Below are 15,118 nucleotides of genomic sequence, written 5' to 3' on the forward strand. Positions count from 1 at the left end.
TTCAAAAGCTCAAAGTTCTCAGAAAAAGTAAGGGTAGTTGTATTATGTTGAGGCTTGGGAGTTGTATTTCTTAGCTATGGTCTCAGTTTTACTATTAATTTACCATATAACTCTAGGCAAGTCTTTTCATTATATTCATTTCAGATTCCTCATATTAAAAAAAGAGACATTACCTTCTTCACACTCTCAAAGTTTTACTGTATAACTTTCCAAGTATAATTTTCAGAAAACTCCAGTCTGATTATGAAAACCCTCAAGTAAGACCAACTCAGGTAAGATCAACCCATTAGAGCAAAGCACTCAGTGGTAGGCAGACTAATCTCTGGCTTCAATGATGATATCATAAAATGGAAAACTAACAGGAGGAAGGAGATATAGAGGAGTAAGGATTTCTAAGGCATTCCCAGGGATTCAGAAATTCTTTCATCCCTTAGGCTGCCTAAAAAACATAAAACTGTACATGTGCCAGCAATCTGTGAGCTCCTTACAAATAAGGACTTCTTTGCATTCCCTAGGGTCTACCACAGTGACAGCCAATAGTGACAATTCTTGGGTCAGCTGTGGGCAAAGAGGGCAAGGGACTGGGCCCTCTTGCATGAAGAAGCAGTCATCCTGGCTGTCCGTGGACTACATGAACTCTGAACTCTGAGTTCTAGTTCAGCCTGGTATTTCAAGACTTGGGATCTGGACAGTTCACTAATGTAACACACAGTACACCCTCTTAAAAGCAGAGTGATAACGCTTAGTTTCTGAATTTCTCCAATACTTTTACATTTCGTACCTGCAGCATTTCAGTGTTAAACCACATCCTCAATCATGGTGCCTAAAAGAAAATCAAATGCATGTGCAACAGATGGGCAAGAAGTTGAAAGGGGAAAATTTTTGCCATCAATCGATATAACTCTCATAGGGATTTTCACATGCTTTGCATAAGATATAAGGCAGTACTTGCATGAGTTTATAGAGATGTAGTTCATTTAAAGTAAAAAGATTCCTTTATCTCTTTGAACATTCAACCGATATATTCTACTTAACTTTTTTTCATTTCCTAATTTGAGCAGACACACAGCCAAATGATACCATACTGCACATTGCTCTTTTCTAAATTATTTCAATTTCAAGAAACACACTTATCCCCAGGTCAAGCAAGCTCAGGTTGACATGTTTAAAAACATAAATCAAAATATACATACCTTTAATTGAAGGTATATATTCATATATTCACATGATACAACATGTAAATGGGTTGTTTAAAAGTTTATTTGCAAGTCAGAAGTTTAGAACTTGGACTATACTTCTCATAGAACTAATCTATAAAAGGTGGCTAGGTTCCTAAGCCACCCCACACACAAATTTATTTATTTATTTTTTTAAACCATAGTTAAAAGGTAATTGGAAGTAGAGTAGTAACTATATTATTAATACTATGGAACTTAACCACTTCAAGTAACAATATATCTAGAATAAACTATGAAGCATTCCAAATTGAGAGCCAACTATGTATTTTTCCCCTGTGGCAGTGTGATTAAAGACTTTCCCAGCTGTAAAATACTGGAGGTGGCCCCTATGGCCTAAGGCAAAGAAGTTCTGGCAGAGTGTAAAGTTTTTAGAGATGGTAAAATTGAATGAAAGATAAAGGAATAGGGAGTTACAGAGAATAGAAACTTTATACCAGACTAAATGCTCACTCTGGCTTCCTCTCAATAGAATTTTTTCCCGAGACAATTAGGAATTGGTAAGCCTATTTTTTCCTTTTTTTTTTTTTTTAAATAAATTTTCACCACCTATGGTTTCTGACCAATGTTTTTTCACCTTGTTTGGTCTACCATGAAAGAAGCTGTAGGCTCATAATTTCTATGTAGCCCTGTTGTCCCTGAAACAAGCATACAGCCCATTTTGGCTTTTTAAAGCTTTTAACTAACAGAAACAATAGGGAAAGACAGGAGGGTATTAAAGTTTGTTCCTTAAAAGCATCACTCCCCCACCCCTATCAAACCTTATGGAAAAAATGAAGGCCATATATGTGCTGAAGGTGGGTCTCTGTCTGGGTAGAGAAAGTAGTGAGGTAAAACATTTCAGAGAAGTATCTAAACTCTGTTTACACAGAACATTTTCTTACAGGAGCTTAAACAGCAGATAAAAAACAAGATAGAGGAGGAAGCTAAGAAAAGGTAACTAGGGTAAAGATCAAGGCAGCAGTGGGTCTGACAGAGGAGACCTACCATTGTCCTCCCACCACCAGTGTTGCTGTCAGTGTCTAGAGTAAGGTGAGAATGGAACAGAGAAGGAGGGGGTAGAATGCCACAAGCAAAAAAAAAAAAAAAGGAGAGAAAAAGAGAGATTTAAATCCTATATACTGGAGAAGAAGGAAAAAGAATTTCCAGGGCTACTCGGCTACCCGCCGGGGTATAGTCTGAAGTAAATAATTTGTATAATTTAAGGGCAACTTATGTTCAGATTTTTTGATCTGGAGGAAACTTAGGAACATACATGTCATTTAAATCATAAAGGTGCCTGATTTTTTGTAGTGAATATACATTAATATAAGTTCATACTCAAAGCATTTCATTTTGTGATTGAAAGCAGTATTACTCAAAGTGTGCTCGTTGACCAACAGCATCAGTATCACTTGGGAGAAGGCCTAGGAACATGTCTTAACAGCTCTATAGGTGATTTTTATTTATATTATAGTTTGAGAAGTACTTCTCAACAGAAAAGACTTATAAAATGGCTAGTTGGTCTCCAAGGTACCAGGCGACGCAGAATTGTGCACAGCTAAAGACAATGCCTGCCCCAAAATCATCCAGTTCACACAATGGGAAGGCAATGTCATAGAGGCACAAAATAGTGACTGATATGAGCAAATCGGAGAGTTGTTAATGTTGTTTTTGAAAGAAAGTTAGGCAGGGAGGACACTACCATGTGTTTCTTGAGATTGCTTTGAAATAGAAGAGGCTGCCATAGGACCAGACAGAGGAAGAGAAGATGGAAGCTGAAGAAAAGTTAAGTTAAAAAAGTAGTCAATGAGCACATCCTAAGAAGTGAATATACAGAGGATACTATAATCACAAATACATAAAGGCAAAAGTTACAGAAAAATAAATCATCAAGAGGTTTCAAAAAGAGATGAAAAGCAAGAGGGCTAGGGCAAAGCTCTAGGGACCAGTAATCAAGGGAATAGTGGTGGGGTGGGAGAGTGGGGGGGAGTGGGAAGTGATGCCTCCAAAATAGACAGTCAAGAATAGACACTTTGCCTGGCCAGGCGTGGCTCAGTGGTTGAGCATCAACCTAGGATCCAGGCGATCGCAGTTCGATTCTAGGTCAGGGCATATGCCCGGGTTGCAGGCTCGATCCCCAGTTGGGGGCATGCAGGAGGCTGCAGATCAATGACTCTCTCATCATTGATGTTTCTCTCTCTCTCCCTCCCTCTCTCTGATATCAATAAAGATTTTTTTTTTTTTAAAAAGTCTTTCTTACAAAAAAAGAAAAAGAAAAAGAATAGACACTTAAAAAGTCTTATTCTTGGATTGAATACTGAGGAACAATGGATAACAATGTTGCCACTGAGCGGTACAGCAGGATAAAGCATACTCCTTTGGCTGACAAATAGGATTTAAATGTACTGGGGTCCTAAATTAAAGTTTAGAGTAATTCACTAGCATGCCAATAATTGTGGACCAATCAAGGTACACTTTGAAAAGGCTATTCTGTAGTCCACCTAACATTAAAGGTATCAATAAATATAATTTTATTAATCCTCCAACACTTCAGAAGCTATAGAACAGGGTAAAAAGAGAACATTTTTAAAAAGTTAAATAAGTGAGATGTAAAATAAAAAAAGAAAATTAGACCAGCAAAGCTTGTGACTTACAGATTTTTGGATTTCCTTTAATAGGAAACTTCACAATCATTTCCTGGGGATTTGTGCAGATGAAAACAAATGGTGAATCAGATTCTTGACTCATGTCTGGATACTGCAAAATATAAAAATAAAAAGTTCAGTCTAGTTGGTACAAATTTTGAATTTCAAGATCAAAGTATGTCTCAGATTCACCTCAACTTGCTGATGACAGCATGCTTCATTTCACACTCAGATAAAGAGGATTATGTTCAACAAACAAGAACAAACCTTCACCCTTCCCTAGACCTTAGCACAGTATTCTTATATAGTCTATTGCCTACCATTTCTGACTTCCTATAATGGGAACAACTTCTTTAAAAAAAAAGGGATGTCTGATATCTTTCCAGAAGAATTAAGAACTGCCGGGTCCTTTAACATAAGCAACTATGACCTGGGAGGTTCAGAGATCTCCTCCAGGAACACTGAGCACCCCCTAGGTTCATCTCAAGTAAAACACTGGAAGACTTAAGAAAAATAGAACGTTTGTAAAAATTCTGCTAAAAACAGTCAACAGAGCCCTTCTCTCACTAAAGGGAAGGAAGAAGGTTCATTCTGAAAACTATGAACATGCAAAAGCTGTTTTGCTGGATGTATTCCAGACTTACTTAGAATGAAAAGGTAACTGATAGAGCAATTCTGAAAATTACTAGAAGTCTCCTTTGGATTTCTTAACACAAAACAAATCTGTGTGAATACTTTGGACTTTTATTCCTTCTGCAAAGACAGACACAACACCTAGAGTGAGACTATGCTGATGATGCAATCACAATTTAAGGAACAACTGGGGATTGGCAGAAAGTGCTCTCCAGCAATGCCCAATTGATTTGGTGTTTCATTATTTCCTATCTTGGGATGTCTCGTGTTTAGCACATTCGACAAATATGAGTTGTAGGCTGAGTGTGACTATGGGTCAGCCTTCATTACCAGAGGAGGCTTTCTCCTAGTAATTACCATCAAAAGTATGAAATTATTTTCCGCTCTTATTCACCTGCTAAGATGTGTCCTCTAAAGATCTAAGGCTCTAAAGTAGAAATGGAGGATTCAGTAAGAAAATTCAAATTTCTCTGTAACAAGTAGAAGCATGAACAATTAAACTTCTTTACTGGCCATTCTGTGCTAGGTGGTAAGTAATGCTGTGGAGAAAACAAAGAATTTTAAGCAGCTTTTTGTCCTGCCTACATACCATGGCTTTCCACGTGGGACAGGTGTGGCATGTACTTTGATAAAAAATAGATTAATATCAAGTATCAACCACAATTATATTCACAGCCAAGGTCAAAATATTCATGGTAGAAAAAAAAGACTAAAGATGGGAGGGAAACCCTCTTCTTTCTTTACCCCCTGGATCTTTAGAACGCAAAGAAAAGTAGCATTTCCCTCCCATCTTTAGTCTCAGCTGTAACTGCTGAGGTGCTTTGGCACAAATAAAACCAGAGGCGGCTATCAAGCTCATTAAATCGAATTCTACAGAGGCCAAAGTGACAATAGTCACAATTAACATCGCTCCACGTTTCCTGCTCTCTTCTCTGTGCTAACAGTGTCAGCAGAGGACAGTGCTGCCAGGACCTCGCAGCTCTGCTCTTCCCACACTGCCAGCCGTTTCAGTCACTCTCTCCTTTCCCATCCTCGTCCATAAATGTTCTCTTTCTACTCGATTAATCTCATTCACAAACATACTTTCTGTAATGTCTGCCATAAAATAAACACTCTCCAGATCCCACATTCTCTTCCAGCTACTGCCCCATGTCTCAGATTCCCTTTAATAAAATTCATTAAAAGATTAAGTAGCCCGGCTAGCATGGCTCAGTGGTTGAGCATCACCCCAGGATCCAGGAGATCACAGTTTGATTCCTGGTCGGGACACACGCCTCAGTTGCCGGCTCAATCCTCAGTCAGGGACGTGCAGGAGGTAGCCGATCAATAACTCTCTCTCATCACTGATTTTTCTATGTCTCTCTTCCCCTTCCTCTCTCTGAAATCAATAAAAACATATTTTTTTAAAAAGGACTGCCTATACTCCCTGCCTCAAATTCTTCTATTTTTTTCCTTGAATTCACTATAAATAGGCTTTCAACTCCCATCACTCCACCAAATCTATTCTTATAAAGGTCACTGTTCATTTCCAATTTGCTAAATCAAATGGTCAGTTCTCAGTTCTCATTTTAATTGATCTGTAGAACCTGACAAAATTCTTCTCTCCCTCTTCCTTGAACACATTCCTCACTTGGCTTCCAGGATACCATTCTCTTCCTGGTTTTGCCGCTCTACTGACTGCTCCTCATCTCCCCATCCTTGAAATGTTGGTGTGCTTCAGGGGTCAGGTCTCAGACTTCTCTCCTGGACTTGTAACTATGAGTGACGGATGTTAACTAAACTTATTGTGGTAATACTTTTTCAATTTATACATATATCAAATCATTATGTTGTACACCTTAAACTAATACAGTCTTAGATGTCAATTATATCTCAATAAAACTGGAAGAAGAAAAAAAGGTCCTGAAAATGCATATCAAAATGAGATATCACTTCACGCTCACTAGGATGGCTATTATAAAACAAAACAAAACAAAACATGGACAATAACAAGTGTTAGAATAAAAACTGGAATCCTCATGCATTGTTAGTGTGAATGTAAAATAGAGCAGCCGCTGTGGAAAAACAGTTTGGTGATTCTTCAAAATGTTGAACACAGAATTACCATACAATTCAGCAATTCCACTTCCAGGGAGATACTCAAAAGAAGTGAAAGGGACTCAAACAGATAGATGTTCACAGCAACGTTATTCACAATAGACACTAGTTTCCACAATCTAAATGTCCATCAGCAGATAATTGAATAAACAAAGTATGGTATATACACAGAATGAACATTATTTAGCCTTAAAAAGACATGAAATTCTGATATATGCTACAAGATGGATGAATCTTGAAATATCATGCTAAGTAAAATAAACCAGACACAAAAGGGCAAATATTGTATGATTCTACTTATATATGGTACTTAGAATAGGCAAATTAATAGAAACAAAAAGCAGAACAGAGGTTACCGGGGGTTGGGGAGGCACAGAGAATGAAGGAATTTTTTTTCCTTCAATAACTTTTTTCTTTTTAATCCTCACCCGAGGATATGTTTTTATTGACTTTGAGAGAGAGAGAGAGAGAGAGAGAGAAACATGGATGTGAGACAGATATATGGATGTGGGAGAGAAACATCGATCAGCTGCCTCCCAAACGCACTCTGACTGGGGATTGAACCGGCAACTCGGGTATGTGCCCTGACCAGGAATCAAACCCACAGCCCTTCTGGTACACAGGGATGATGCTCCAACCAACTGACCTACCCGGAAGAGGCTATTTATTTAAATTTTTTAATTTGGCCTCCCCTTACTAGGATGAAAGCTCCACAAAGGCAAGGAATTTTTTGTTGTTGTTGTTAATCCTCACCCGAGGATATTTTTTCTATTGCTTTTCAGAAAGAGGGAGGGGGGAGGGAGGAAGAGAAAAACATCAACATGAGAGAGACACATCAACTGGTTGCCTCCCACATTTGCCCCTGCCGGGGGTGGGAAATGAATCTGCAACCCAGGTACGTGCCTTTGACTGGGAATCGAATCCAAGACCCTTTGGTGCTTGGGCCAACATTCTAACCACTGAGCCCTGAGCCACACCGGCCAGGGAAAAGGCAGGGAGTTTTGTCAAAATTTACTTCTCAGTAGAAATCATGCCCGGCACATAGTAAGGCAATCAATAAATACTTGTTGAATGAAAGAATAAGGAATTTATCAACTTGTGCATTACAGTTAACTTAATAATGCTGAATATGCACATGCTGGGAACTAGACACTCCTTGGACTGTAACTCTGGGTAAAAGAAGGTGCTACTCTGTAATCTGTTATCCTTCAAGCTAAATTAAGACTTTTGTGTCTTGGCAAGTGTCCAATAAGGCCCTCTATTTAATAAAAACTACCCTGACATATATTAAATAACACAGTAAGCAAATGTCAAATAAAGGGGAAAAGGATGGATAAATGAAATTATAGAACAAGAGGCTCCTTGGACCCATTTATGCCTCACAATAAAGATAAACATTAAATTCAACTTTCCTTTGTGAACCAATGTCACCCCAATAAATTCAATTTTTAAAAAATCAACTTTCCCAAATGAATCTACATCCAAGTTTCATGTGACTATCCCTTTTCCCAAACTCTGTCACTGAACATCAGGAAGCTTATAAGAAACAGAGCTGAAGAACAAAGCAGCCTACAGGCAATAAAGAAAAGTAAGGCCTATGCATTGGGAGAAGAGATTATTTTTCATGGCAAAATACATTAAAGCAAAGTCAACTTGGCAGAGCCTCAGTACCTCCAAAAAAGCACAATCTCTGCAACTGCGGCCTGGGTGCTATGGACCACATTATACACTAACAAGTCAGAGACAAGAAAGGAATTTTTGGTCTGGAAGTCAAAAGACTAAAATGCAGCTGACTCAGAAAGAGTAAATTAAGAGAGGAGGATTTGTATTTGTGAAGAATGTGGTTAAACTCTGATGTCATATCCAATTTAAAGAGAATGCTAGATTAAGGATCACTGACATAGTACAGTAGACATTGTGGGTTATAAGATCAAACAAGCAACCATTCAGATTCAGTAACAGACTCCTCAGGAAGTTGCTACTGTCCTTGCCAAAGACAACATGATTCCTATCACCTGGTTTCCCACCTGAGCACCAGGGGAGTTACAGTGGACTCTTCTTTCATGCCTCACAAGTTTCACAACTGTCTAACATAAATGGTAATTAATTATTAAACAGCTATCTTCCCCTCCCCTCCAGAGGAAAATTGTCCATCAGTCATATAGAAAACATTTCTTTTACCATTTTCATTAAAGAAAAAAAAAAGTTTAGTAGTTTTTGGGCAACCACTACTGATTCGGAACCAAGTGGACATTTTCACCAGCTCTGTAAGGATGTCTCCATTTAGTCCTGTACTGAAATGATCAGTAACTCCTAAATGATGTCACTCTTCACAAATCCCCAGATGACCTATAAATTTTACACCTGTCTCCAGAGAACTAAGAGCTAAAGCAGTCAAGAAAAAAGTCACTGACAAGGAACATATATTTGCTGTAGGTTTTCTTGGTTTAAAACTTTGAGGAACTAGATAGGACATAAAATCAGATTCTGAAATCTAGTTAGCTGAAAAACAACTCCAAGTAGATCGAGGTGATAATACTCAGAAAGAGAGAAGGAAATGAGTCTGATAAAAAGGCCACAAGCACAATAGATTCAAAGAAGCAGATCCTGAAAGCAACCGTGTTCTCTGACAAATAGTTCTTGTTTACATTTTCCTTCAAAGCCACTCAAGGTGTTCAAAAAATAACTAGCACCCCCACTATACTGGAGGACAAAAGTTTTCTCACATCAGGGTAACACTGATCAGGATACTTTGACTACTGTATATTTTATTAGGGTTGGATAAAGATCATGCTAGCTGGCCCAAAGTGGGATAACTGAACTCCCATGTACCAGTACCCAATTCAAATCATGTATCAAAGACAGGTGGTTCCAGCTCAATGACACACAGACAATTCATATTTGCTCCAAGTGAAAAGAAGCAACAGGTAGCTTATGGGTCTTACAGTCATTTGAGGAAGATGAACTGGTTGAAGCCACAAAGCATTGGTCTCCTGGTCCCATCCTACTCATAGTAAAATTTCCTGTGGCTTATTGTGCCTTTTGGAATCCTATGCTGGTACCTCCAAATACAACAGAACTCAATCGAGTACAGTGGTACCTCAGTTTTTTAATATAATCTGTTACGGAGAACTGTTTGAGTTCTGAAACATTTGAAAACCGAGGGATCAACAGTCAACAGTTGGGCCTCAGGATATATATATATATTTTAATATATCTTTATTTATTTCAGAGAGAGGAAAAGGAGGGGGAGAGAGAGATAGAAACATCAATGATGAGAGAGTCATTGATTGGCTGCCTCCTGCACGCCCCCAACTGGGGATCGAGCCTGCAACGCAGGCATGTGCCCTGACCGGGAATCGAACCCCGATCACCTGGATCCTAGGTCGATGCTCAACTGCTGAGCCACGCCCAGCCGGGCAGGCCTCAGGATCTTGCACTCAGTGGAAGCCATGTGGCATGTTCGACTTCCAAAGCATGTTGGAAAACCGAAGCATTTACTTCCGAGTTTACGGCGTTCGTAAACTGAAACATTCAAAAACCGAAGTACCACTGTATTTCTCTCTACAATTAATCTCATAGCTTTTTTGCCCTGACCTTTCAAGACCTAAATGGGAATCACCCATTCATGACAATTATTTTTGGTCTTAATTTTCATATAGCAGGCTTTCACTCCAACTTAAACTAGTAAGAACCAAAAGAAAATTGCTCTTAATTAATTTTAAGGTTCTTAACCACTGAACTCTACCCTGGGACTATTGCCTCAGAATGCTAAGATTCCTCTTGAGTTAAGGAATCTGCCAATTTTAAATTTTATCTCCCAATGTCTGGTTTGACTCAACTGAGAACTACTCTGAAGCAGAGCTCAGACAATCCTTTGACCTCAGTTAACATATCAAGGTAAGATCATTATCAAGTAATCTGGCATTATTAACATTAACAGTACCCTTTATCACATAACATTTGTCTTTTAGAACAAAACAAATTAAAATATTTTAAACTATGCAAATGAAAAAATACAGAAAAACTGATTTGGGTATGGTGATCACACACTAGAGAACCCCTCACTGCTACAATATAGGTTTCCTTTGCCATAGCTCATTTATTTTAAAAAGTCATTTACATTAAAATTCTCTTATTTTGTATACCCCATCTGGACTAATGGTACTACCATTCACCCACTCACCACAGCCCTCAAGTTTACCCTAGGTTTCTTTCTTTCTCTCATTCTTCATATCCAATCAAATAACCAAGACCTAAACATTTCAATCATCTGTTCCTTTCTAACTAACTCAACTGTCAGAATATTGTTGCAGGCCTTCATCATGCCTCACCCGGACAATCATTTCCTTGTATTTAGGCTCGCCTGATCCAGTCCATCTTTCCTACTGCTGCCAGGATAATCTTTCTAAAATACACATCTCATTATATCACTTGGTTGCCTTCAGAATATAATTCAAATTCCTTCACAAAGCATTTAAGGCTTTTCATATATAAACCACTGCCTGCCTTTCAATATATTGTTACCACCTCTACTGAGCACCTACTATGTGCCAGGCTATATACTAGGACACTGGAGATAAAAAGATGAGTAAGACATATATGGTAACCACCTAAAGAAACTACATGTGAACATTTATTTTACTTTATTTTTGGTAATTACCATCCTGTTAAGGAGGAAATAGGCTGAGGTCAGGGAAGACCCTACTGAAAGAATGACAACTGAGCCATTTAAAGACTAAATAGGAACTCTCCTGGTGGACAAGAACACAGACACATGATATAGCATAGTATATTGAGGAAGGTATAAATTCTGCCTTCTTTAGGACTGACTTTTTTTAGAAGCTTCCTTAACCTTCCCTATTCTACCTCCAGTTAAGTTAGGGTTAGGTTCCCTCTTTTGTGTATTCCTTTGTTCAAATGATAATTACTATGGTTGGGTTTTCTTGTCTCAGTATCTTCTAGTAGACTTAAAGATCTAGGGGGAATAAAATATCTTGTTAAGCCCTGGCCCATGTGGCATAGTTTGTTGAGCATCATTCTATGCACTGAAAGATTCCTGGTCAAGGCACATACCCAGGTTTCAGGTTTGATCCCTGGTTGGGGCACATGTGGAAGGCAACTGATCCCTGTTCCTCTCTCACATCGATGTTTCTCTCTTTCTCTCCCTTCCTCTCTCTAAAGTCAATAAAAAAATATTTAAAAAAAAATCTTGTTAAAACTCTGGATCCTCAGTCTTTTTAGCACAGTGCCTGGTACATGGTCAATAAATACTTCATGAATGTATGATGTGTAATATTCTGAGCAATAAAATATTAAATAGGAGATGATCTGTCACCTGGTTCATACAGTAGACTGGATGACAAATCAAGAAGCCTTGAACAGATTGCAGTAAGATAGCAAGACTACAGCAGATTCCTTCTAGATCAAGCAGGCCACTTTCTCTCTAAGCCTGGGTTTATTTACAGGTAAAATGAATGTGTCACATCAAGTGATTGATTCTACCTACATAAAACCTCTTGCATCTGTCCTCCCCTTGTCTAATTCCACTGGCATTATCCTAGACCAGATTTTTAAAAATATCTCTACCTTGGATGACAACTGCCTTCTCAGTAGTCTCCCTACCTTAAGCGTTTTCCCTGCAATCCATCTTCTACATTGCTGCCAGATTTGTTTTCCTCAAGCAAGGCTCTGAGGACCTTCAAAACACCTTTCCCCATCCCACAACTGGCTACAGAAAAAAGTCTCCCCCCTATACCCTGTCATTCAAAGGAATCTACCTCTGACCAGAACATACCTTTCCATTTTTGTTTGCTACTTCTTCCCCTTCACTCACACTCTTCCCTCAACACACTGGTTTGCCATTACTCTCCATCCAGGCCCATAACCCCCTACCTCACCTTAATCCCTCTCCTTGGAATATGCTTTTCTACCATCTAAGAAGGAAAACTTGAACAGCAATCCCAGTTCTACCATTTACTAACAGTACACAAGTTATTTTAACTCTCCTAATCTTAAGTTCTCTCATTTCTAAAAGAGGGGTAATGATACCTTGCTTGGAGTTGTTGTGAGGATTAGAAAATAACATACATAATAGGCCTAGCACATAATAAATGATCAAAAAGTAATAGATTTTATTATTACTGCCCTTCAAGGCTAATTCAAAAGCCATCTTTTTCATAAAGTCTTCTGTTAACCCCTTCCAGCTGGAAGCAGACTTTCCCTCCTTTAAGTTCCTCAGAGATAGTCCTTACTTCTCTTGAAACTGTTGTCTTTGCTTTCTATTTTGTATTTGGTTTACATACGTATCTTATCTACTTAGTGGTCTTTCAAACATTCTGACAGAATCTATGCCTGATTGAACTTGTTTCCTTTAGTGTCTAGAACTGTCTGATTTGTGGTAGACGCTCAAGTATTTATTGGTGAATAAATACTTAAGAAAATCTTAAGAATTATATGTTCGTTTTCAGACGAAAAGCTAAACATTAAAACATGTACATAAATGAACATAAAAATATTGATATTCCCTTTCTCTCTTGAGGATAAATACAACAGAAAGCATCATGCTTCCTAGATTATTAAAAAATGTACATGGCTGTCCTCAATTCATTAAGTGAACACTTGCTACTCAGATTGCAAAAAACTCGACAGTCTGTTCTCACCGTCAAAAACTCTAGTAAACGTTCTAGTTGTCACCAGCCTCTGAAAATACATTGCCTCTCTCATTCAAATAAGCTGTGATTTTAAAGAGCTGCCTAGGGTTAGGCTAATTGTGGCAGACTTTCAATTCCCCTTTGTTGGTTCTCAGATACAGCCCCGAAGATCCCTTAGGAATATACATTTTAGGTCTATAAATTGGCAAGTTTTCTCACTAAAACAGAGAGGACCTTTTCACACACATGTATATATTTTTAAATATGTTTTTACTGATTTTAGACAGAGAAGAGGAAGAGAGAAACATCTCTTGGCTGACTCCTACTGAACGCCCTACTGAACGCCCTACTGAACATCTCTTGAACGCCCCCTACTGGGGATCAAGCGGGCAACCCAGGCATGTGCCCTGACCAGGCATAGAACCTGTGACCTTTTGGTCCATGGGACAATGCTCACCAACTGAGCCACACAGGGTCTTTTTCACATATTTTAAAAGAGAATTTGGGGACTCTATTATTAAAGGCCAATGTCTGACTTGAATGTCGACTATTAATTACTTCCTTCATTTTCTAACTTCTAACCTCTCAGACTTACAGACAATCCATTGGCAATAGAAGCTGATGATTTCCACATATGAAGTGGTATCTGCAATCTTCCTGATCTGCATCACTTGGATACTTGTATAGAAGTCTTCCCCACTGGAAGACTGCATTTCTATTGCTAATGCAATTATATAGGCACACAGAACTGCTTCATCATAATTCCTTAAAGATAGGGTCTTGGTTATTATAAAAACCATAATATCAAATGGACTAAAGGGTCAGTAAGCTGGCAGGAGAGAAATGGATTCAGTACAGAAGAAATTGAATAATCAATGACCTTGGAGGTTTCAGACAAATCAGATTTTCTATTGAAGGCAGAGATATAAATAGCACAAACATAACACAGACACGTAGAAACAAAAGCCACCAACTCAACTTTTTGTTTGAAAACTTGTTAGGTCTAGAGAACTGTTCAAACCACAGCTGCTAATGGTTATGGATTTGGCAATCAAAATGTCTTTGTTTAAAAAAAAAGTTTTAACTGCCTTACTATTGAGGTTACAAACCGCAGCCTTGATGCATTGTTGCAGTTAACATCCTCCCTGCTGTTTTTGAGAGCTTACATCTGCTGCTGGCAGATAAAACGCTGGCAAACGGCATGGGCTCCTTCCAGGGGAATACAGAAGTTTTAACTAGATGGCTCTCATCTACCTTGGTCTCCTGAGTTGAGCCTACAGCACTTTTTGTAACACTCCTACCTTGTCTAGGTTGATCCCCTGCTATTACTCAGGAGGTTGAAGGTCTAGTGGGATTTTTTTTTTCTGGCACAAATCAGCCATGCCAGCCAGACTATTCTTAGAAGATAAAAGGAAGATGAATTCTTAGCTCAGGGGAAAGCACTTTAAGCACATATTTTAAAGCCACTTACAGTGTAGTGCTCTTGATTTTTAACAACCACTAATAAAACCTTTTCTGTTATTTTTTTTAAACTAAATGATCACACTATGCTGAAAATAGTGAGGACTTAGTATATTTTAACTAATCAAAGAAAGGCAAAGAATGTGAGGTTAGGAAGTAAGTTACTGAGTTTCTTTGGAGAAGAGAAAAGTTAGGAAAAAGATGGAGAAGTAAAATGTGGTCCAAGTCACACAGAAGGTTGGTTTCAGTTGAAATAAAAATTACTATATCCACATAGGTTTTCAAAGAAAACGCAGTTCAGCTGGGTGATGAGAAATGAGTGCGGAAATGCAGAAAGAAGACTTAGGTCAGGAAAGTGTCTCCTGTATGATTCTCCCTCAGTCAGCTGACCTATGAGGATGAGAGAAAACCT

At 38.5% G+C, this 15,118-nt stretch overlaps 1 protein-coding gene across 1 annotated transcript in view; it reads right to left on the reverse strand.

Annotated features, from left to right (window-relative positions):
• TRIP4 (thyroid hormone receptor interactor 4) overlaps window positions 1–15,118 on the reverse strand; it is a 52,777-nt gene that overhangs the window by 2,726 nt on the left and 34,933 nt on the right. Inside the window, exon 12 of the mRNA XM_016208598.2 lies at window positions 3,872–3,974. Coding sequence (XP_016064084.1) covers window positions 3,872–3,974 — 103 coding nt within the window. The remainder of the gene's footprint in view (window positions 1–3,871; window positions 3,975–15,118) is intronic.

This window comes from Miniopterus natalensis, chromosome 1 (assembly GCF_054644295.1).
Source record: "Miniopterus natalensis isolate mMinNat1 chromosome 1, mMinNat1.hap1, whole genome shotgun sequence".
NCBI lineage: Eukaryota > Metazoa > Chordata > Mammalia > Chiroptera > Miniopteridae > Miniopterus > Miniopterus natalensis.